Source organism: Odocoileus virginianus, unplaced genomic scaffold (genome assembly GCF_023699985.2).
Source record: "Odocoileus virginianus isolate 20LAN1187 ecotype Illinois unplaced genomic scaffold, Ovbor_1.2 Unplaced_Contig_2, whole genome shotgun sequence".
NCBI classification, from domain to species: domain Eukaryota; kingdom Metazoa; phylum Chordata; class Mammalia; order Artiodactyla; family Cervidae; genus Odocoileus; species Odocoileus virginianus.
This window is the reverse complement of record NW_027224319.1, coordinates 4652886-4675092: the sequence shown is the minus strand read 5'-3', so window position 1 is coordinate 4675092 and position 22207 is coordinate 4652886. Positions and strand designations below refer to the sequence as shown.

The window sequence follows — 22207 nt, the reverse complement described above, 5'->3', positions numbered from 1 at the left end:
AACAGTTTTATCTCCCAAACCAATTTTGCTCACACTGTGTAAAAGTACTGTCCTCCTACCTGTCTGAGCAACTCCAGTTTCTTCAGTTCCTCATTGTAGGCTTCTGGATTCTCTCCATAATTCTTCAGGACAAACTAGAGAGAGAGACAGAGAGGAGGCTGTAAACCAGGGAGAGAGCATCTTTCCTGCTCCTGCTTCTGCCCTCGGAGTCCTCGGCAAGCACCAGCCACGGCTCAGGATGGAGTCCAGACCCACTACCACCATCTCATCTCCTGCCTCCGGAGCAAGGCGGCGCCAAGACACGTCCTGGAGCAGCCTCCTTTTTGAGCAAAATGGAAAACACGCCTGCACAGCCTGGCTGGGATCCCCCGGCTGGCCCCATCATGCTGCCGTCCTCCCTACCAAGCCCAGCACTGGGCCAGCTCAGGGAGCCGGGGAATCAGTCAGCTGAAGTGGGATCCCACCAAGCATTCGTAAATGGGCCCCAAGTTCAAGCCTCCCTTGTGTCTGGCGCCCTGCTGAGGCCCGGGATCAAATGTAGCAAATGTAGGAGAGAGAATCACGGGAGGGGGGAGCGCGAAGCCGCCTCCCCAGCCCGCCCTTCCGGGGAAAGCGCGCCACAGAAATAAGCGCCCTCCCCGGTGAGCAAAGGCCTGTGAGGTGTGACGGGGACGACCCAGGGGAGGGAGGAGGGGAGGTCACTCCCACATCAGAGGCGCCACGACAGACAGGGCCGACGCAGGCGGCACAGCCGCCAGCCTGGACCACCAAGACCAGCTCGTCGTGGCGGCTCCCCCGCTCCTGCTGGAGGAGCCGGCGTCCGGGTCGGCAGTCTGGGGGCCCAGACCCGTCACCCCGCACGCGCTCAGGGCACCGACCCCCACCTCCCAAGGCCCCTTAAGGCCCCAGCCGAGGTCTGCGAGGCGGAGAAGGGACGGGGCGGCCCGCTCTCCAGCGGCGCACTCACACCGCGCCGCGGCCCAGCCGTCTCCCTGGCCCTTCCCAGAACTGTGGCGCGTGGCCGCGGAGTGGGCCCCCGGGAACCTGGCAGGCCGGGTGACCGCGTTAGCCGCCTGGCAGGGAAGCGAGAGGAGGGACAGGCAGAGGGAAGCGACTCCTGGGCTTCCTTCAGCCCCATCTGGCCACAGCTCCCATCCCTGACCCCGACCCCCTTCCACTGGTTTACCTCCTGCCAGTTCGCTCTCCCCCACCCACCTCTGGCCCGGACACCCCACCGCTTCAAATCCACCTCATCCGGCGATCAGATTCATCTAACATGACTCCAGTGTGACTCCTGACTTTATATTCTTCTGAAACACACGCACTCCTTGGGGGAAAAAAAATAAAGCCCAGCTTGCTTCTCTCAGGACAGGGAGATTATGGAGAAAGCTGTAATCTAAAGGAAAAACAAATGTAATCTGAGAAGAATGTGTACAAGAGTGCTTCCCCAAACCTCCGGGACCAAATCTAATCTCAGACCAGAGTTCACGGTCCTTCAGTCTGCTCCCAATAGCCTTCAGCTCCCAGGGACGCCCAGCCAGCAGCACTCTGAAACGCCCGCTCTCAGGTCTCAACGCTTCTCCACATGTTGCCCCCGCCACGGTCTCTGCTGAGACTCAGCTACAATGTCACTTCCTTCAGCATCAGCTGCTGCTCTCCCCACATTCGGAAAGTGCCTCCAGCAGGGTCATGTCAGTGACCACCCTCACCCCAAACAATGAGTCTATCGGGGCTGCCTTTACGGGAAATGCCCAGGATGGATGAACAGACTGAATAATACCAAAGGAGACACTCAAAAACTTGAGACGATGTGACAATTTACCCAACAATTATCCAGTCTCCTTGAGAGACAGGTATGGTTAAGGGGAGAGAGGGGAGGAGACTGTTGTAGATTAAAAGAGATTTAAAGAAAAAGGAACAACTAAATACTCTGAGAACCGTGACTGGATCTGAGTTTAGAAGAAAACAGTTATAAAAGATGTCTGAAGATAACAGGTGAAATTTAAATATAAAACATAGTAGACAATTTTTGTGGATTTTCTAAGGTGTACAGTTATACAGAAGAAAATCCTCTTAGGACGTGCTGAGATGTGTACAACTTACTTTCAAGGTTCATGGGGTATATGTGTGTGTGTGTACAGAGAGAAAGAACACAAATATGGTGTAATGGAACTATTACCACTGTTGTTGTTTAGTCGCTAAGTCATGTCTGACTCTTTTTTGCATGACCGCATGGACTGTAGCCCACCAGGCTCCTCTGTCCATGGCATTTTTCAGGCAAGAATACTGAGGTGGGTTGCCATTTCCTTCTCCAGGGGGGTCTTCCTGACCCAGGGATCAAACTCGCATCTCCTGCATTGGCAGGCGGATTCTCTACCACTGAGCCACCAGGGAAGCCCCACTATCAAAATTAATAGGGAGAATTTGGGCGAGCACTGCATTATTCTTTTGACTTTTCTGTATGTCTGAAATCTGGAAAACGAATGTTTTAAGAGTTGCTGAGGGAACTCCTGGGTGGTCTGGCGGTTAGGACTTGGCACTCTCACTGCTGTGGCCCAGGTTCAGGCCCTGATCAGGGAGCTGAGGTCTCGCAGGCCAAGCGATGTGGCCCAAAAAAAGAAAAATGAGTTGCTGAGCTAAATGATACCTAAAACAACACTTTCCTTACATTATCATTTCTTAGCCTCTTGTTGGATCCTTTGAGAACATGATAAAAGCCATGAAACAATCTCCCTACAAATATTCATCTATGCATAAACACAAGAATTTACCAACATGTTCAGGGGGTTCACAGACACGTTGAAGCCCATTTATGGGCTCTTGGTTTATAATCCTCGCTGTGATTTAGCCAATCCTTCACCCCGCCTGTCCCCCAATTCACAGACAAAAAATGTGGCCTTGGCTATAGGGTAAAACTTGACTATCTAAATGGTAACACGTTCTTTCTCCGATTAGCTCCCTTTTCACAGGAGGCTTCTGTTTGCTCACCCCGAGGCGACAGTGCAAGTGGAGCCCAGAGGCCCTGTGGGACAGAGGCAGGAGGGATCTGAGTGACATCTGAGAGTCCTAGAACCAAGGCTTCAGCTGCCATCGCTGGCAACACCTGGCCCAGCGGTCACACAGTGGAGAAGGAGCGAGGGATGACGCCTCTGATCGCAGCAAACCGTCCCTGAAGGAGACCGTCTACCTGCCTCATTTCTCCTCCAGGATCTGCAGCTAACACTGAGCTCCTGCCCACGGGCCGGACACTTGCCAAGCGCCTAGTAAGTCACTCGGCCCTAAGAACAACCCAAAGGTAGACGGCATTGTCACCAGCATTCTACAGCTGAGCAAACTGAGGCGAGGAAGGTAAGATGCTTGCCAAGGTCACAGCACTGATCACCGACGGAGCACCGACCCAAAGCCCGGCATCTGGGCTCCAGAGCCCATATTCTTGACCACACATCAGACCAATCCATTTCTATGTTGTAAACACAGTTCTCATAAAACACCAAAAATGGGAAGTGAAAACAAATCTCCGGCCACAAGGTGAGTCAATGGAGCAGCAAGATTTTTTTAAACTCTGACAAAATCTTCCATGGCGAGCTCACTCACTCCCCCTACTACACAGAGGCACGAGGCGGCTGAAGGTCAGAGGCAAGGACAGAGACCATCTCTCAGACAGGTTCTCTACAGCACAGGCTTCTGCAGGGCGAGAAGCAAGGTCTGCTCGGGGCGTGAGGGTCGCCACAGAGCCTGAGAAGGCAGGCCCAGCAGCAGGCAGAGCCCGGACCTCGGCAACACGGATTAGGAGTAAGATACTAGAAGGCACCGCCAGGACCCCAGCACACCTACACAGGTGCCAGCCAGCTGGGGCTGAGAGGACCAGAGGCCCTCCAGAGCCCAGCCAGGCTTTGGAGGAGCCGGGGTTTTTTTTCCTGAGCGAACAATGAGACCTGTGAACAGTATCGTGTTGCAATCATGTCCAGGGTTCAGAGCCACTGGGAGGAAAAAGCAGGGAAAGAAGTTGTAAGTTAAAAATACACAGGCTGGAAAGACTTTTTCCAAAGAGAAATACCAAAACAGAGTTAAGTCCTGGCTATGCCCCCAGGTTGCTATGAGACCTGGGCCTGGTTTTTCACCTGTAATATGGTGTTCATATTGGCTGCTTTTGAATTGTGGTGAAGACTCTTGAGAGTCCCCTGGACAGCAAGGAGATCAAACCAGTCAATCCTAAAGGAAATCAATCCTGAATATTCATTGGAAGGACTGATGCTGAAGCTCCAATACTTTGGCCACCTGATGTGAAGAGTTGACTCACTGGAAAAGACCCTGATGCTGGGAAAGATTGAGGGTAGGAGGAAAAGGGGCAACAGAGGATGAGATGGTTGGATGGCATCACTGACTCAACGGACATGAGTTTGAGCAAGCTCTGGGAGAGAGTGAAGGATAGGGGAAGCCTGGCGTGCTGCCGTCCACGGGGTCGCAAAGAGTTGGACATGACTTACCGATGAACGACAATTACCTGCTCTGTCTAATTCACAGAGCTGTCATAGGGCTTGAGCTACTTCCTAAACAGAGAAAGAGGATGCTAAGCTGAAAGTATTGTTTACAATATGCCAAGGCCTGTACCAGGGACTCAAACGCATTAACTCATTTTTTTAAAGTATATCTTGTTTTTCTCCTTTTATTTATTTTAGTTTTGGCTGCACTAGGTCTTTGCTGCTGTGCTCCGGCTTTTTGTAGTCGCTCCGAGGGGAGGCCACTCTGCTGTAATGCGCAGGCTTCTCTCTGTGGCGGCGTCTCTCGTTGCAGAGCACAGGCTCTAGGCCCAGGGCTTCAGTAGTTGCGCCACGTGGGCCCTAGGGCGCAGGCTCAGTAGCTGTGGCACACGGGCTTGGCTGTCCCAAAGCATGTGGATCTTCCTGGACCAGGGATCAACCTGTGTCCCCTGCATTGGCAGGCAGATTCTTAACCACTGGACCACCAGCAAAGTCCCTGCGTTAACTCTTGATGCCCATAAGCTTCTAAGGTATAGTATTAGTTCTGTCACAGGTGAGAAAAATGAGGCCCAGGTTAGTGAGGCGATCATTTGTAACAGCTGAAGTCACTCAGCTATTAAGTCGAAAAGGTGGCACCCAAACCAAAGTCTGCCTGACCCCAGTGTCTATACCGTTTCCGCGACATTACTCTGCCCTTTTACCAAGCAACCAATGGCCCAGAACTCTGTAGGCAGATGAAAGTGAAAGTCGCTCAGTCATGTCAGACTCTTTGTGACCCCATGGACTATACAGTCCATGGAATTCTCCAGGCCAGAATACTGGAGTGGGTAGCCATTCCCCTCTCCAGGGGATCTTCCCAACCCAGGGATCGAACCCAGATCTCCCGCTTTGCAGGCAGATTCTTTACCAGCTGAGCCACCACGGGTAGATGAGATCACTGGTTCCTGCCATTCCAACCAGAGATCAGCAATGGCAGTTCTAGAACTCTGGGCCAAACTTCCTAATTCTTGACCCAGCGTCAAGATTTTGTTTCACTTTCTCTGATGCTAACATGGTCTCATGTGTGTGTGCTTTTGTCACCCCATGGATGATGGGGGTGTTTAGCTTCTGTTCTTAATTTAATATACATCTTGAAATTAAAACAGTAGATGGAAAGGAGACCAAACTTTGGCAAAGAAGTAAAAATTTGGAACTTTAGATCAATTAACCTAATTTCTGGGAAGTCTCCAGTGGTTCAGGGGCCTGGGGTTTGATCCTTGGTCAGGGAACTAAGATCCCATAAGCTGGGGGACTTGGCCAAAGTTGTTTTTTTTTAATCTAATTTTCTGGTTTTACAAATGAGGAAAAAGATGCCCAAAGAGATTAAATGATGGACTCAAAGGAATACAAACTTAGTGTCTGAAGGAAGGCAGTGGCAGTGTGAACAGAGAAAGGGAGAGCTGCTTGGAAAATTTCTTCCCCAACCCCTTTTCTTTCTTCAATTTTTTTTTCCCAACCACCTTACTCAGTGGGGTACCATCCAGATTCTGGCAGCAGCTATACTAAAACCACAAGGATGTCAACCTGCAACAGCCTCCTGGTTGTTCCTTTTCACTTCTGCTCTGTCCTTCAGTGGCACCAGACGGTCCTTCCCAAGGCAGATGTCTCAGAGGGTACCTGATGCTCAATCGACACACCTGATCTCCCCACAGCGGTCCCTTGCCTTCCTCAACGCCAAAACTGCCTGTTCTCTTCCATCCAACTGAAGAGTCAACAAAGAACTGCTAGGGTCGCTCTGGAAGCTACTATTTATCCCCTCTGCGCAGTCGCGAACGCAGTAACGCTCCCCTAAACGACAGAGTTGTATCTTTTGGTCCAAAAGAGTTCCAGATAAGGTTTTTCTTCTGAGATCAGACAGAATGGCACCAAGTGTTACAGCCACTCCAATCACAGAGGTCGGGCTGGCCGGGGTCTTAAAACACATCCTGAGCCGTCCTCGGCGTCCGTCCCAGTCCGGTAGTACACGGACAGCACAACGAAGGCCAGGCACAGCCTTTCCACCCTGACCGTTAAGGAGGGCCACCCACCGATCCCCGCAGGGCGGTGCTGGCGTGGATGAGGGGTGGAGCAGAACTAGGTCCAGAGCGTCACACCGAGGAAGTGAGCTGCCTCGGCGGGGATCGCGGATGGCCGGGAGAAGAAATCGGAAAACAGGTTCCGATCAGACAGCGGGTGCTACCCGGGGCTGGCGGGGAGACGCTCTACGAGCGCGCAGAGGTGAGACAGGGTGCGATGGGGGTGAGCCAGGCGAAGGAAAGCCAGCGAAGGCCCCTCCTGGCCTCACCCGACCCTGCGACAGGGCCTGGGGAGATGATGGACGCGAAGGGGGCGTCACGCGCCGGCGGACGGAGAGACGCGGGAGAAAAGGGGAGGGGGCGGGGAGGAGGAGTTGCCCTCACCTTCTTTACGGCTGGCTGAAAGTGGAAGTCACCGGCCTCTTTCAGGTCCAGCCAGATCATGGGCATGCGGGGCACGGCCTCCATGGCCGCAGGCACCAGCCGGCCCCCCGGCCGCTCCCCAAGCTTTCGCAGCTGCAGGCTCAGCCGCGCGCCCCGCCCCTCCACGCCGGAAGTCACTTGTCACGCGGGGATGGAAAAAAAAATGCCCCTACTGCCTGCTGGGAGAGGCGGTCCCCTCCCGTGCAGCCTTTTGCGCAGGCGCATTTTCAGTTGCGCATGCTCGGTCTCTTCCAAGCGGGCGCGTGTAGCGGGCAAACCTCCAGCCCGAGGCGAAAGGGTTTTTGGGAGTCGTAGTCTCTCTGCATCTAATTGCTAAGCGGGGAGGTAACTGGTTTCTTCCTGGGCAAAGTAGACCGCAGGGACCTGGCTCGGGCTCCAGGCGCTCCCCACTCAGGGGAAGGACATTAGAGAACGTAGCCATAGACTTGTAGACCCCAAGTAGTGTCGAGGGCCTTGGTAGATGGGGTCAGATGCTGTGGTAGAGATAACGTGGTGGAGGGCCACCCCCAGAAGAAGTAACTTAAAAACAGCCTTGGAGTAGGGGCTGCCTGGCCAAGGAGACAGGGCTAAGAAGCAAGCAATGCGTTTCACCCCAGGTGTCGAGCTTTGGAGGAGTGACTTGTTGGAGACTGGCACACTCGGCTGAGCCTGTAAGAAGGGGCACAGCCTAAGAGACGGCCAAGTCCGTTTTTGATGATGGGGAGAGAACTGGTAAATGAAGTGTAAAGCGGAAGGGGAAAAAGAGAGAGAGACTTAGAGCGATTGGGGGGGGGGGGGGGGTGGCCGGGAATGACTATATACAACCACAGGAATACCTTTCAGTCTGGAAGGGGACCAGGGAGCAGAGAACAGTTATCAGCTCTGAAGAGATGACCTATAGAACAAGGATTTTTAAATCATGTGTATATTACCTAGCTTTAAAAACGCATAAAATGGAGAATGGCTTGTTAGGGCAAAAGTAGAAGAAAGGAAATTAGCAAGGAACCTTTGGTAGTCTTCCAGGAGACAAATGTTGTTGAGCTGGGGCAAAGGGAAATGAAACACGGGCAGGTTTGAGAAATGTTTTAGGGGGAAAATGTGGCAGAACCTGGGATGAATGGATGTAGGAGATTGAGAATATAAAAGATTATTTCCAAGTTTCTAGCTGGTATATACCTGGGTGGCTCCACAGCTGTTTTCTGACATGGTAAAACAGGGAGGAAGAGGTTTGGAAGAGAAGAACAAGGGTTCAGGGCTGTCTGTATTGAGCTGGATATAGATTCCCTTAAGTTGTTCAGGAGAAGATGTGGAGGAGACCATGGCTCAAGAGAGAGGGTTCACCCACAGCCAAGGGCCCAAGTCCCCTTTGCAATCCAGGATCTACCTTCATGCCAGCTGGAGTTAGAGCAAAAGAAAATCCAAGTACACAAATGTTCACAGCAGCATTATTTATAATATCCTGGAGGTAAAACTAAATCAAATGCCCGTCAACAGATGAATGGGTAAGGGAGATGTGGTACAGCATGCACTGGCCTGTCCTTCAGCCTCAGGAAGGAAGGACATTCTGATATATGCTCAACATAAATGAACCGTGAAGACATGACGCCAGTGACATAAGCCAGGCACCAAAGAACAAATACTGTGTTAGATTCTGTGTTAGTTGCTCAGTCATGTCCAACTCTGCCACCCCATGGACTGTAACCCACCAGGCTCCTCTGTCCATGGGGATTCTCCAGGCAAGAACACTGGAGTGGTTGCCATTCCCTTCTCCAGGGGAATCTTCCCAACCCAGGGATTGAACCTTGCTCTCCTCCGTTGCAGGAGGATTCTTTAACATCTGAGCTGATTCCACCTAAATCAGTTAACTTAAGAGTAGTCAAATTTGTAAGAATAAAAAGTAGGATGGTGACTTCTCAGGGACTGGAAGGAGAAAGGAAGGGGAATTAGTATTCAGTGGGCACAGTGTTACAGGGTGGGATGTTGAGAAAATTCTGGAGACAGATGATTGCACAACCATGTGAATGTATTAATACCTAATGCCACTGACCTGTGCACTTAAAAATGGTTAAAATGGAAGTTTTTTTTTTTTTTTAATGTAAGATCTTGCAGGTAATTTTTTTTTAAGGAAAAAGAAAATTTTACCAGCATCTGAAAAAGCTTGTTTCTGGAGGACTATCTTGAGGCCACCTGCTCAGAGGTGGAAGAACAGATTACGGTGTCAGCACAGCTGGTTTATCCTGAATATTTATCCTGAAGAATATTCCTTCTTCATTTGTAGGTGGATGTCTTCTGCCTGTGTCTTTACGTGGTCTTCCTTCTGTGCATGTCTCTGTCGTAATGTCCTCTTATAAGGACCCCAGTCATCTTGGATTAGGGTCCACCCTCATGACCTCAGGTTAACTTAATTATCTCTTTAAAGATTGCATCTCCAAATACAGTCAACCTCTGAGGTACTGGGGGTTAGTACTTCAGCATATGAATTTTGAGGAACACAGCTCAACCCATAACTCATGGTCTCGGTGACATGAAGAGCAGTTAGCATGAGAGGCATCAAAGAGGCACCAAGAGGTGAAGGGGCATGGACTGCTGAGGCACTGGGGTGAGGAGGGGTCGCTGGACGAGAGACAGCAGAAAAGATGGCTCTGGGGTAAGGGGGGCCCTCCTGCTGCTGCCAAGTCGCTTCAGTCGTGTCCGACTCTGCACAACCCCATAGACGGCAGCCCACCAGGCTCCTCCGTCCCTGGGGTTCTCCAGGCAAGAACACTGGAGTGGGTTGCCATTGCCTTCTCCATGGCCGTTGCCCTGCTAGCTCACCTATCCTCACAGAGATGAGCAGAATTAGGAGTTTAAGGAAATCTAAGACTCACTTGTACTGCTGAAGGGTAGGTCCTGTCACAAGGGGGCAGCAAAGACCCCATTCAGCCAAGGTAAACAGGCCTGTTCACCCCTTTCTCAAGACAACTGTCTTGTCAGAATTGGAATGACCTCAAAGACAGACATCCTCCCCCATTTTATTAATGTGGATCCATTTTAATGATGCAGAAACTGAGGCCTGGATTGGGGAGTGGACCACTCAAGCCTGCCAATAAGTGGATGAAGAGTCCAGGTTAGGCCTGGGTCTCCACCCTTCTAGTTCATTTATTCAGCTAGTGTCTATTCAATACCCACTGTGCCCTAGGCACTGTTCTGGGCACTGCTGAATAAAACAAGCAAAGATCTCTGCCCTCATGAGAATACAATCTAATGAGGGGAGTTAGATATTATCACAATGAAAAATATACAGTATATGAGATGGCAGTTAAAAACAGGATACCATAAAGACAATGGAAAGATTAGACCAAATTGAGATATCTATGAGACATAAGCAAGAAAGAGGACCATCTACAAGATACAAATCTCAAAAGTTCTCAGCCAAAAACTTATGGAAAGATGTCAGACCTCATCAGTAAGCACAAAGATGCAGACCCAAACCACAGTGAAAGTTCACTTTGTACTCATGGGACAAATGAGTATAATGAATGAGTATACATCAGTGTTGGTGAGAACGTGGAGCAACAGGAACTCTCACCCGCTGCAAATGAGACTGGAAATTGGTGCCACCACTACAGAAAACTGACATGATTTAGTCATGTTGACGCTGCGAACAAAGACTGTCACCTGCCATTTCAGTAAATGGAGAATGTTGTGGCCACAAAGCCATCAGCCACCACGGCCCCCTGTGTGCCCTGGGAGAGATTTAGGATGGAGAACAAGAAGATACTGGCCCTATAAAATTAGCATGCTTATCAAAGGAATGATTTCAACAAGCCCACCCTCCTGCATCTTCCCATATAGAAAAGCTCTCCAATCACTGACTTGAGATGTCTGTTTTTGTGATTAGCAGTAATCTTTGGATGGCGTGCATGCGTGTGTGTATCTGTCTTGTCCAACTCTTTGCAACCATGGACTGTAGCCCACCAGGCTCCTCTGTCCATGAAATTTTCCAGGCAAGAATACTGGAGTGAGTTGCCATTTCCTACTCCAGGGGATCTTCCCAACCCAGGGATCGAACCCATGTCTCTTGCATCTCCTGCATTGGCAGGTGGATTCTTTACCACTGCACCACCTGGGAAGCCCTTGGACTACCTACTGCACACTTTTTCCTCAGCAAAAAAAATAAATACACACTCATACATCCTGGCTCCTCCCTTACATCTTTAGAACAGTCCCTCCGAGTTGAGAGACTACATCACAGGCTTAAGTCTTCAGTAAGCCTTCTGAATAAAACATAATTCTCAACTTTTAAGTTGTTCTTTTTTTTTTTTTTTCAGTTGACAACTCTCTATGTCTCCTGTGCCCCAGAAATGGGATTGCTGGGTGTGTGAATATAGGGTATTCAGGACATCTGAACAACTCCTGCCCAGGGAACACCAGGAGGTGTGTCCAGAAGGAAGGGTCATAGCCACCCAAACAGGAAACATGGAGTCCTCCCCCCATGCCACCTTTCTTAGATGTGAATCCAGAATCACTGCATTACGGGTGGGGAAACTGAGGCAAGGAGAGGGGAAAGAGGCTGCCCCAAACACCATGGAGCCTCTGAGGGAAGGTCAGAGGAGAGGTCTGGTGTGGTGAGGGAAGGGAGAGGAGAAGAAGGGTAAAGGGAAGATGGGAGGTCACCTGGTCTCAGACCTGGCAGGCTAGAGGCCAGAGGCAGAAGGATCCCATTGTGTCTCTTCTGTCTCAGCCAACATCCGTGTTCCCAGAGCTTGGGGAGGGGACACCACGGTGGCTCCCCGCTCCCCTGGTTCAGAAAGAGCAGCAAAGTCATCGCTGCTCCTCCCTCCAGAGTGTCCAGAGCTCTCCAGGAACCCTCGAGGCATTGGTTACTTTCTCCCTATAGAAAAGGTTCCAACAAGACAGGTTTGCAAATATGAAGAAGGCTGGAGATCTCTGAGGCCCAGTCACGAACCAAACCTCTCCCAAGTGCCCAAGTTACTTGGCCAGCAGATGGCAGCAAGGCCACAGGGTTGTAATGACGCAGCTGCAATCCTGGGAGTCACTGACTGCACAAAAGCCCCATAGATTGGAAATTAGGGACTTGTTTTGTTTTGCTCAGAACCAGGTTTACTTCTTGGGGTGTCTGTGAGTGGAAGGAGGGCAACGGGGGATTCGTTCCTCCCCTGCCGAGGACAGATGTCCTCATTCAGGCGTTGCCAGGGAGAGCCTCAGGGTTGATGAGGCCTTTGGGATGCCCTAGACACACCCTCCTGACTGCATGGTGCCCGGCTGTGAGTGGCGGCACCACCACATGGGACAGAACTTTGAGACATTCTGGCCTTGGCAGTGAGAGCCTGGAGGCTGGGTGGCACCCCCCGGTAGGGGGTGGAGCGGGGCACGAGTTGGGGGACAAACCTGCTGGCTCAGGACTGAGGTCACCCTGTGGGACTGAGGCCACAGTCTTCCTGGGTCTCTGTGTCTCTGGGGCAGCTTGTATCCAGATTGCTGGTTCTAGAACATCAGATCTGTGTCCCTGGGGGACCAATGTGGCCACAGCTGCTTTCTCCACATCCTACTGGACTTGCACAGGTCACTTGGGCAAGGGCTAAGAGTTTCTGAAATCTGTGCCCCCTTCCTGACCACCCTGTTACAGCAAGGAGAAAGCTGAGGCCCATGAAGGGCAGAGCTTGCCCAATCTCCCACCAGGCTTCTTTCTTCATTATTTCAAACCTTGTGAAAGCTTTTTGCTCCAACCATCTTTTCAAGGAGGCATGGAAGCCATGGGGTCATTCAGAAGGAGTCGGGGGGCTCAGCTGCCTGTGGTTCTGGCCAGTAGAGTGTGCAGTGGAAATGGTCACTCGAATGGGATCTCATACCTCCGGCAGGTGGAAGACATTTCCCTGGAGGGCCCACTTCCTGCTCCCTGAACCCACAACTGCCCTCCAGAGCCTCACCCATGCCCTGCTCCAACCTCGGGCCTCGGGGTCCAGTCACAGGCTGGGTGGGTCTTGGAGAAACCTCCTGCTGGACACGTGGAATCCTGCCCTCACCCTCTGCAGTTCAGCTCCCAGCATCCAGAGAATAAGACATGCAGCTCCCAGGCTGAAGGCAGAGTGGCGTGGTGGAGGACACAACCCTGGGACTTGGGGTTGGAATCCCGGCACTTCCACTGACCAGCCCTGTAATCAGGGTCTCTCTGAAAAATTGAGTCCTTCTGTCAAGAGACTGGAGGGTTAAGAGCTGCGTGCTTACTAATGGTCTCAGCTGCATCTGACTTATCACGGCCTTAAATACAAACCACCACACCTGAGCTGCCTCCACTCACATTAGCCTTAGTCCTCTCACCGCGCTTACAAGGTGAGAGTTGTTACCTCTCTTGCAAGGATGAGACAGTGATACCAGCAGTGGTAAAGACCCCGCCTGCCAGTGCAGGAGAAGCGGGTTCCATCCCTGGCGCAGGAAGATCCCCTGGAGAAGGACATGGCAACCCACTCCAGTATTCTTGCCTGGGAAATCCCATGGACAGAGGAGCCTGGAGGGTTACAGTCCATGGGGTCGCAAAAGAGTCGGACACAACTGACCAATTGACAACAACACTGAATCCCAGAGAGACTGGCCAAGAACCAGTGGAGACGTGAGAGCAGTGGGAGTTGAACCCAGGTCGATGGAATCCTGAAGCTGAAGCAGGGCTCTGACAGCTGTATTCTGCATTGCTCTAGGTCAGCTATTGAGCACAAATTATTGAAGGATTTTTATGTGGCTATTACAGAGTGTGACTCTGTACTCATATTCTGTAAAGTCCACCTGTCAAAAAAAAAAATCCCAATTATTTTTCCACTGAGAAGCCCCCAACCTGAGCTCCCAGCCCTGACTATGCCATTCAACCTCACACCTCTGGACATGTCAGAGTCTTAGGATTTGATGGGATTATAAAGGCTACGTAGTCTGTCCCTATGCCTCTCTATTGGATGTTTGAACCCTAAATTTGTTGCAACAACATGTTGCAAGTAACATAAAAGTCCATTCAAAGTAGCTTAAGCGGTAACATCCAGAGGCCCTCTACCTTCAGGCGAGCTGTGACGCAGCAGCTCAGTCATGTCATAAGGAGCTGTTTTTCTCTCTTTCCTCTCTGTCTTCTGTGGTGCTGACCTCATCCTTAGGGGCCTACCTCACATCCCAAGATGTTTTCTTTGTCACAGCTAGTCACTCTTCCTTGTTTATTTCCAAGAGGAGGGAAAGTGCTTAGTATTCCCACTGGAAGTTCCGAGATGTATTCTAAGTGGAGCAGCTTAATCACATGCACAGCCTGAGTCAAGCACCGATAGTGGTGGAGAGATGACAGGTTCTCTCAGTGTAGACCAAGCTGAGTTTTCCTCTCCCAGGACCACGCAGCTCCTCTAAGGGGAACTGGGCCTGACGGGTAGGGAGAAGGGGCAGGGGAAATGGATGCTGGAGAAGCCAGGCATCAAATGGCCCTTCGAGTCTCTCACAGTTTCCCTGCCGAGTGGTCTTCCAGACTCAGTTCAACGTCTCCCAGGCCTCCTCCACCAGGCTGCATTCCAGCTTTTGTCAAGGGGAACTTTCTTGGATTTGAGACCTTTCTTGTTGACATGTCTCCTCCTGGGAATCCAACCTTTGGTTCTGTCTCCGTCCTCTGAGTCCACAAGAACAGTCTGGCCCTCTTGTTTATGGCAGCCTTTCAGAGACAGAGCAGGGAATCAAAGTCACCCTGTCAGCCCTCTCCTCAAGGTAAAACTTCCCACTTTCCTGTCATTCAACACCGGACTCAAGCGTGTCACTTGGGCATGTTTACCCAACTTCTCCAGACCTCATCAGCCTCACTGATCAAGGCTGGGGCAACTGTAGCTTCTCAGACTGATGGGGAGCCGTGTGATGGGGGTCTGCAAAGTCCCTGAAAAAGTATTCTACACATCTAAAGCCTTGGTTTTACTAGAGGTTTTCTTTTCCCTCCAATGGAAATCTAAAACATTTTAATTTTAAAAACATTATGTGAACAACTCAACAATATAAGGACAAATAACCCAATTAAAAATTGTACAAAGGATTTGCAGAGACATTTCTCCAAAGAAGATATACAAACAGACATGAAGAGATACTCAACATCATTAGCTCTTAGGGAAATACAAATCAAAACCACAATGAAGTATCACTTCACACCCACTAGGATGGCTATAAGAAGAGAGACAATAATAATTGTTGGCAAGATGTGGAATACCACAGACTGCTGGTGAGAATGTAAAACAGTACAGGCTCTTTGGAAAACACTTTGATAAATCCTCACAAAATTAAACACAGAGTTACCATATGACCCAGAAATTCCATTCCTAAGTATAGGCCCAAGATAACTGAAAACATATGTCCACATAAAAAACTAGTATGTGAATATTCATAGTAGCATGATTCATAAAAGCAAAAATGTGGAAACAACCCAAATGTCTTTCAACTGATGAATGGATCAACAAATGTGGTTTATCCATATGGTGAAATCTTATTCAGTCATAAAAAGGAATTAATTTACAACATGGATGAACCTTGGAACTATGATGCTAAGTGAACAAAGCCAGACACAAAAGACCACATATTTTATGATTTCAATTATATGAAATGTCCAGTAAAGGAAACCCATAAAGACAGAAAGAAGATTATTGGCTGCCAGGGGCAAAGGGGAAGGGAAAATGGGGAGTGACTGCTACTTGGCACATGGTTTATTTTTAGGAAGATGAAAATGTTATGAGTTGTACACTCTGAAAGGGCAAATTGTATGATATGTGAATGTCATCTCAATAAAAAGAGCTCCATTCATGTTTAAAAAGTAACAGTTGCAGATATGGAATAAAACATAGACTCCATATGAGTATTTTAAAAATATTTTTGTTGTTTTCCCACTACAATATTGAAATGTAATTAGCCTCAATTAAAATAATTTTAAAAATATATTTTTGTTGTTTTTGTAAAACAAAGATGTTTATTGTAAAAATTTTTTTCAAATAATAAAGTTGAAAAAAAAAACACAACTCAGAATCCTTTGCCAGTTCCATACAGAGAAAAACACAGTGGTAATCATTACTAACATTTTAGCAAACATCCTTCCAGGCACCTTGCTAGTGATGCTGTCATGGATACTGACCAGTGTACACTTTTCTGTACAAGGAACTGAACCTTACAGTGGGGGCTGTATTGGTCTGTGCAAGCCCCCTCTCTGCCTTTTTCCCCTCCCATCCCATTTCCTGCCCTCTCAACCATCATTCGTTTTTACCTGTGCCTTGGAGGTGTTATAAAATATGTTATCAGTTTGAAGGATGCATTCTGATGTATCTTCCACACATATACATGGCTAGAGAGAAGCGGGCGGGGGGAGTTGTTACATATCTCATTCTATTCCTTTCCTCTGGTGCCAAGCACCATGTGCTTAAGATGGATCCGTCCAGTTGCTGTATGTTCATCTGACGTGTTGCTCTTTCTCAGCATTTCTCAACCTCGGCACTGACGTTGGGGCTGGACCGTTCTTCCTTGTGGGGGCTGCCCTATGTCCTGTGGGGTGATTAGCAGTATCCAGTAGGTGCTAGCTGCGCCTTCTCCCCAGCTGTGACAATCAAAACTGTCTCCAGATATTGACAATTGTCCTCGGGGTCCAGGGGCAAAATCTCCCCAGTTGAGAATCCTTGCTTCTTGTCAACTTGTGTACCAGAAACAGAATATGTGCTGCAGCTAGACATCCAGAAAAAAAGAGGCCTGGCTATAGCAAAATTCCCTTTCGAATGTTCTGAGTGTCAGCACCTTGCTGCCATCCAGCTGAGCCACACTGGGTGGAAATGTGTGGGGTATGAGGAACTGGTCTTTGAGCTATGCATAAAATCCTTTAAGGGTAAAATCATTTATTCCTTCAGCCAACATTTACTGAGCAGCTACTATATGCCAGATACTTGTCTTGGTGCTGGGTAAACAATCAGCTTTCAAGGAGCTTACCCTCAAAGTGGGAAATAATAAACAACTGTTGCTACTCAACAGCAAGTGCTATGAAGAAAGTTGTATCTGAATAAGAAAGCAGAGTTGGGAGCATAGGAAGGCCTGAGGAGGAAGTCCTCCTGAGGACTTGAACGTGAGATAGGATGCCAGTGTGAAGGTTAGGGGAAAGCTTTCTTGAGATCAACAAAATTAAAAATGCGCTTTCCTTTTTACCACACAGATTCTCATTGCATTTTAATTTGGAGGAGAAATTAGGACATTTCATGATAGGAAGAGCTTAGGATTCTACAGTGAGCACCTACTACTGTCTCTCCTTATCAGACTTCCTGGGATGGACGCAAGATCAGCTGCAGCTGAGCTCAGAACCCTCATTCTCCAGCTAAGAACCTCTGATGAATGCAATCCCACTGATAACTGGATATGTATTCCAACAAGTAGTAGCAGTATTCCATGAGGAGAAATATCCCAAGTGTTCTAACCCAATTGCTCTTGAAGCATATTTATATTGTTTCTAATTTTCACCATATACACCACAGCTGCATGGATCTGATGATGAAACTCGGGCCTTTGAGGACCTGTTGGGTCTGCCAAGGACTGTTCTGTGCTCTGCCCCCTCCCTACTTCCAGCTCTGTCCTCAGCTCCACCCTTAGCTTCTGGAGGAAGGGTGGACTGCTGTGTGCCTTGGTCTCCCCCCGGCAGTCTTTAGTGAGAACACCTGGTAGCTGCTCTCCTCCTCCCCAGTTTCTGAGTCTCCTGCAGAACAGGAACCCAGAACCATGGGCGGGCTGGCAAGTCAGCCCGCTGACCCCAGTAACAGAGGGAGCCGAGGACAAAGGGAGCCCTCGGAGGAGGCGGAGGCTCCTGCGGTTCCCCTTGTGAGCTGCTGCCTGTGGCCGCCTGTGTCAACAGCCAGGGGTCTCTACCCTGATCCTGTTGGGGACAGCCTCCCCGCTTTGCCTGCAGGGAACGGCCTGAGGATGTGGACGTCGAGGCTCTCCCTGGAGAGGTTGCTGCTATCAAACCCAATGAGAGGGACTAGTGAGCCATGACTTGTCAGATATTATGATTTTTTTGAAGTAAGTCAGGATCCAGATTTTTAAGGATTGACAATCAGTATTTTAGGGCTTCCCCGGTGGCTCAGCAGTAAAGAATCTGCCTGCCAACGCAGGGGATGTGTATCCGATCCCTGGGTGGGCAAGATCCCCTGGAGGAGGCAATGAAACCCACTCCAGTATTCTTGACTGGGCAATCCCATGGACAGAGGAGCCTGGCGGGCTATAGTCCAAGGGGTCACAAAAGAGTTGGGACATGAGTGAGCGACTAAAACAACAACAATCAATATTTAAAAATACATGCAACATGGTAGGTGTCAGCCAGAGTACAGCCTTCGACTGGACCATCTGTCTGTGCTCTCAGCTGAGACACACTCACACAGAGAACTCATGGATCCCAGGCAGCTGCTTTGGAACCAAACCACACCAACCAGGCAAGAGACGGCACGGGGTCCTGGAGTGCCAGAGCCAGGGGTGGACTCCCTGTGGCACAGGGTGGGGGGTGAGACGGACAATGGGCCAAAGTGAAGGGACGTGCCCAGCATCACACCGGTCTCCTGCCCCCAGCTCGGGGCGGCCTCACTCCTAGGCCTATTGCCCAATCCCCGTTGCCTCTTAGTCACTGGTATTTTGGAATGTTGGCTAACACCGGGTGCCTAGCAAAGGAAGAGACAGGCCCCTTTCAGGAAGGCCTCAGCCCCTGCATGTCGCCAGCAGGCCTTGGGCAAGGCTGCGTGTTTACCACCTAAAAGGGGCTGCAAGTGGCAGAGGATCTGAGAAGGGACAATGGCAGGGACTTGGAAGGCCCTGGTGCTTGTGGCAGGTTTGGCGGCTGTGGCCTGCGTGGCCCAGCGCAGTCTGAGCTATGACGAGATTGTCACCCAGGCCCTGAAGTTCTTCAATCAGGGGCGGCGAGGTCAGCGCATCTTTGGCCTGCTGGAAAGCACCCCGCCGCCACCTGACTTGGTGAGTGTCAGGGCCCAAGCCCGGGGAGCGGGTACTGTCTACCTCACAGCAGCCCGTGAGGCCAGTAGGCAGGAGCGAGTGCCCCACACAGGCACAAAGTGCTTGATTAACAGTAGATGCTGCTATTACTATAATGTTTCTCAATTCAGAAGGTAAAACAGAGACTGCAATCTCTCTCCAGCCTGGCAGCTGGCTAGCTGATCAATTCCGGGATTTGCCCAAGGCTGGAATGTGGGGTCTGGGAGTCCATTCTGCACGCAGGCCCTGGACTTGAGGGAGTAAGCAGAGCTGTTTCAAAGGATGGACAGGAGCCGACTGGTCCCACCAGCACCTCACCAGAGCCTTCCAGGGTCCCCCTTCCCACTTCCTTACCTCTCTCCTGGCAGTTAAGTGTGGGAGGCAAGTATTCTAGCTCCTTTGGCACAGAAGAGGAGATTGAGGTGCAAAGACAGGAGGCAGCCCCTCAAGGTGGTTCACCATGAAGTGGTGGCCTCCGCTGGTTCCCAGAAGTCCTGCATGCCTTCAGTCTCTGCTGCGGCGGTTTGGAGCAGCCGCCTCCCTTAGGTGGGAAGTGCAGACCCCGGGCAAGTCCTTTCCAGCTTGGAACTGTGATCTCTCCTCCCTGACTTTGTTCTCTCCTGTGTAAAAGGGACATGACCGTGACTCTTCTGCTTCTTTAGAACTCCACCACCATCCCGCTCAACTTCAGGATTAAAGAGACTGTGTGCTTTCTGTTCCGGTACCGCCGACGGCCCCGACAGTGTCCTTTCAGGGAGGGCGGGGTGAGTCGTCCATCCATCTCCTGGCTCCCTGCCCCATTGAGCAGGACAAGGAACTCCCCTTCTCTCTCACCTCCTTCCCAGAGGCCGTGTTTGCTTCCACCCACTCACAGACTTGACTGTGGAAGCTTTTTAAAAAAAATATTGGGTTTTTCCTTATGGCTTTTTCTTACTACAAATTATCAATCCTTACTAGAAAAGCAATACATGCTAACAAAATGACTAAATATTAAAAGAGAAAGAACAAAGGGGGACCATAATCCACCTTAGTTCAATTCAGTTGCTCAGTCGTGTCTGACTCTTTGCGACCCCATGGACTGCAGCATGCCAGGCCTCCCTGTCCATCACCAACTCCTGGAGTTTACTCAAACTCATGTCCATGAGTCAGTGATGCCATCCAACCATCTCATCCTCTGTCATCTCCTTCTCCCATCTTCAATCTTTCCCAGCATCAGGGTCTTTTCAAATAAGTCAGCTCTTTGCATCAGGTGGCCAAAGTATTGGAGTTTCAGCTTCAGCATCAGTCCTTCCAGTGAATATTCAGGACTGATTTCCTTTAGGATGGACTGGTTGGATCTCCTTGCAGTCCAAGGGACTCTCAAGAGTCTTCTCCAACACCACAGTTGAAAAGCATAAATTATTTTTTAGTTTTTGTTGATGATTTTATAATCCACCCAGATAACTGCTTTTCTAAAATTAGGAAAATATTTTATTATAGCAACCTAACAAAACTTAGAGAAGCGAAGTAAAAAACAAAAAAATCTGCAACCCCACTACTCAGGAGACAACATTAACTGTTGGTGTATCATCTTTGGTACCTTTCTGATGTACACACGATTGCTTTAAACAATATAAGTCCCTTTCAGCTAATTTATGGAGACCCTTTCCCGTGTAAGAACCTGCATGAAAGTGCGCACGGAGCCTGCCCGGGTGTCCCCAGCAGCCGCTGCTCCCTCCGGCGTCTAGCGGGTGGCTCGGAGCTCGGGAGCCGGGGGACCCGGGCCAGGGCGCCGTCGCTGCAGCCCATGTGCTTGCTCCCCGGCAGGAGGAGCGGAACTGCACCGGCGCCTTCTTCATGCTGCGGCAACTCCGCCTCCTGTCGCTCAACTGCGTGCCGGACGGTGAGCTGAACCAGGAGGTGAGCCCCTGCGCCCTCACTTGCCCCAGTTCCGGTCTCGGCGGCGCTCTGACCGGTGACCGCCAGTGATCGAGGGTCCCTCACCCGGGCCACTGACTTAGGCCCGTGGAACCTCAGTTCTGGAGGCCCCAGACCTTAGACCTGGAAACTGAACCAGTCTAAACGCAAGTAGTCTGGAGGGGAGAGGCGTGGCCAGACCTTGATGATTGATGGCTAGTCGTTTGGCTGAGGGGCATCCGGGCAGGGACTGATGGTCTCCTCCTGGGGCTGGGAGAGGACTCAGTCTTCCACCGGCTGTTCTCTGGGCCCTGAGCTCTGGTAACCCGCCTCCCCATCCCACTTTTGGGAAGACAAGCCGGAGGTGGAGCCTCCTGGTAAGTGAGTGCAATAGCCAGGGTGGACAAGAGTGGCAGGTGTTCCTAGCCCCTCTGGGCTTTGGGGGGAGGGCCTGACTGGAGACCCCTCCAGCGCCATCACCAAGGTCACTGCCTGGGCCTCAACACTCATCCCCACCTGGGGAGAGAGGGGCCGCAAGTGGGACAGGAAAGTGGGGGGCGCGGGGGCGATGGATGAGGGCGCTCACCGTGGCATCACTTCTGCAGCCCCGCCGGGTGAGGCGCTCTGCTGGGTCCTCTGGGGAAGACCCTCCGGAACTTGACAGCTCCAGTCTGCCACCTGTGGTCAGGGAAATGTACGAGAGAGCCAAGTACGACATCATCTCCAACATCCTGAGGAATTTCTAGGGCTGGAGAAGGGAAGGGATGCCCTGCAAGCCCACAGCGACCTGCGATCGGCACACCCCCCCCACCCCACCCCCCCGCCCATTCTCTTCCTCTGCTGCCCTCAGCACTCCCTGGCCTGCAAATGAGCCCCCCATACTCCTCTGCCTTTGCATACCTGCTTCCCTCTGCTGGGGATTCCTGCCCATCCCATGGCTGTGGATGCTCCACATCCTTCCAGGCACAGGTCCAAAGTCACCGCCCCAAGGAAGCCTCTCTGCTCTTCCTGAGCAGCACAAGTGTCCTTCCCTTGTCCGTGGTGCAGTCACGATCCTCAAACCACGCTGGCAAGTACCAGCTGCGTCCCGGGCTACAGAGCACTGTCTCTCCTGCCAGCCAGGCCCTCCTGTGCCAGCTGCAGGTGGCTGGGGAGGGAGTTTCTCTGCCAAGTGCTCCTGAATCCCGGGAGGGCAGTTCTCTCTGGGCAGGACCCTGAGTGCCCCTGTTCCCTGCCCAGTCACTGTGACGACAAAATGTCCCTTCATATATCTGGCACCCCCAAGAGGGGGCCAGGGCATCCTCTGCTGAGAGCGACAGGAGTGAAACACAATAAAACGTTTCTAAGTGAAAA

The 22207-nt window shown here is 50.8% G+C and overlaps 2 protein-coding genes across 3 annotated transcripts in view; one reads left to right on the top strand and one right to left on the bottom strand.

The window, feature by feature from the left end:
* The window catches only part of PTPN23 (protein tyrosine phosphatase non-receptor type 23), a 22673-nt gene extending 15577 nt beyond the window's left edge, over positions 1 to 7096 (bottom strand). Inside the window, exons 1-2 of the mRNA XM_020916024.2 lie at positions 6920 to 7096; positions 60 to 134 (exon numbers count right to left, since the gene is read on the bottom strand). Of these exons, the coding sequence (XP_020771683.1) occupies positions 60 to 134; positions 6920 to 7003 (159 nt within the window). The 5' untranslated portion in view covers positions 7004 to 7096. The remainder of the gene's footprint in view (positions 1 to 59; positions 135 to 6919) is intronic.
* On the top strand, positions 6047 to 22207 carry LOC110152344 (15 kDa protein B-like). 2 transcript variants are annotated; one of them, XM_070463393.1, is made up of 4 exons: positions 6047 to 6737; positions 19621 to 19722; positions 20765 to 20857; positions 21460 to 22207. In XM_070463393.1, the coding sequence occupies exons 1-4, from the start codon at positions 6576 to 6578 to the stop codon at positions 21598 to 21600; spliced, it is 498 nt and encodes a 165-aa protein (XP_070319494.1). In that variant the 5' UTR covers positions 6047 to 6575; the 3' UTR covers positions 21601 to 22207. The 2 variants fall into 2 exon arrangements, with proteins under 2 accessions (XP_070319494.1, XP_070319495.1); XM_070463394.1 differs by lacking the exon at positions 6047 to 6737 and adding an exon at positions 16821 to 18940.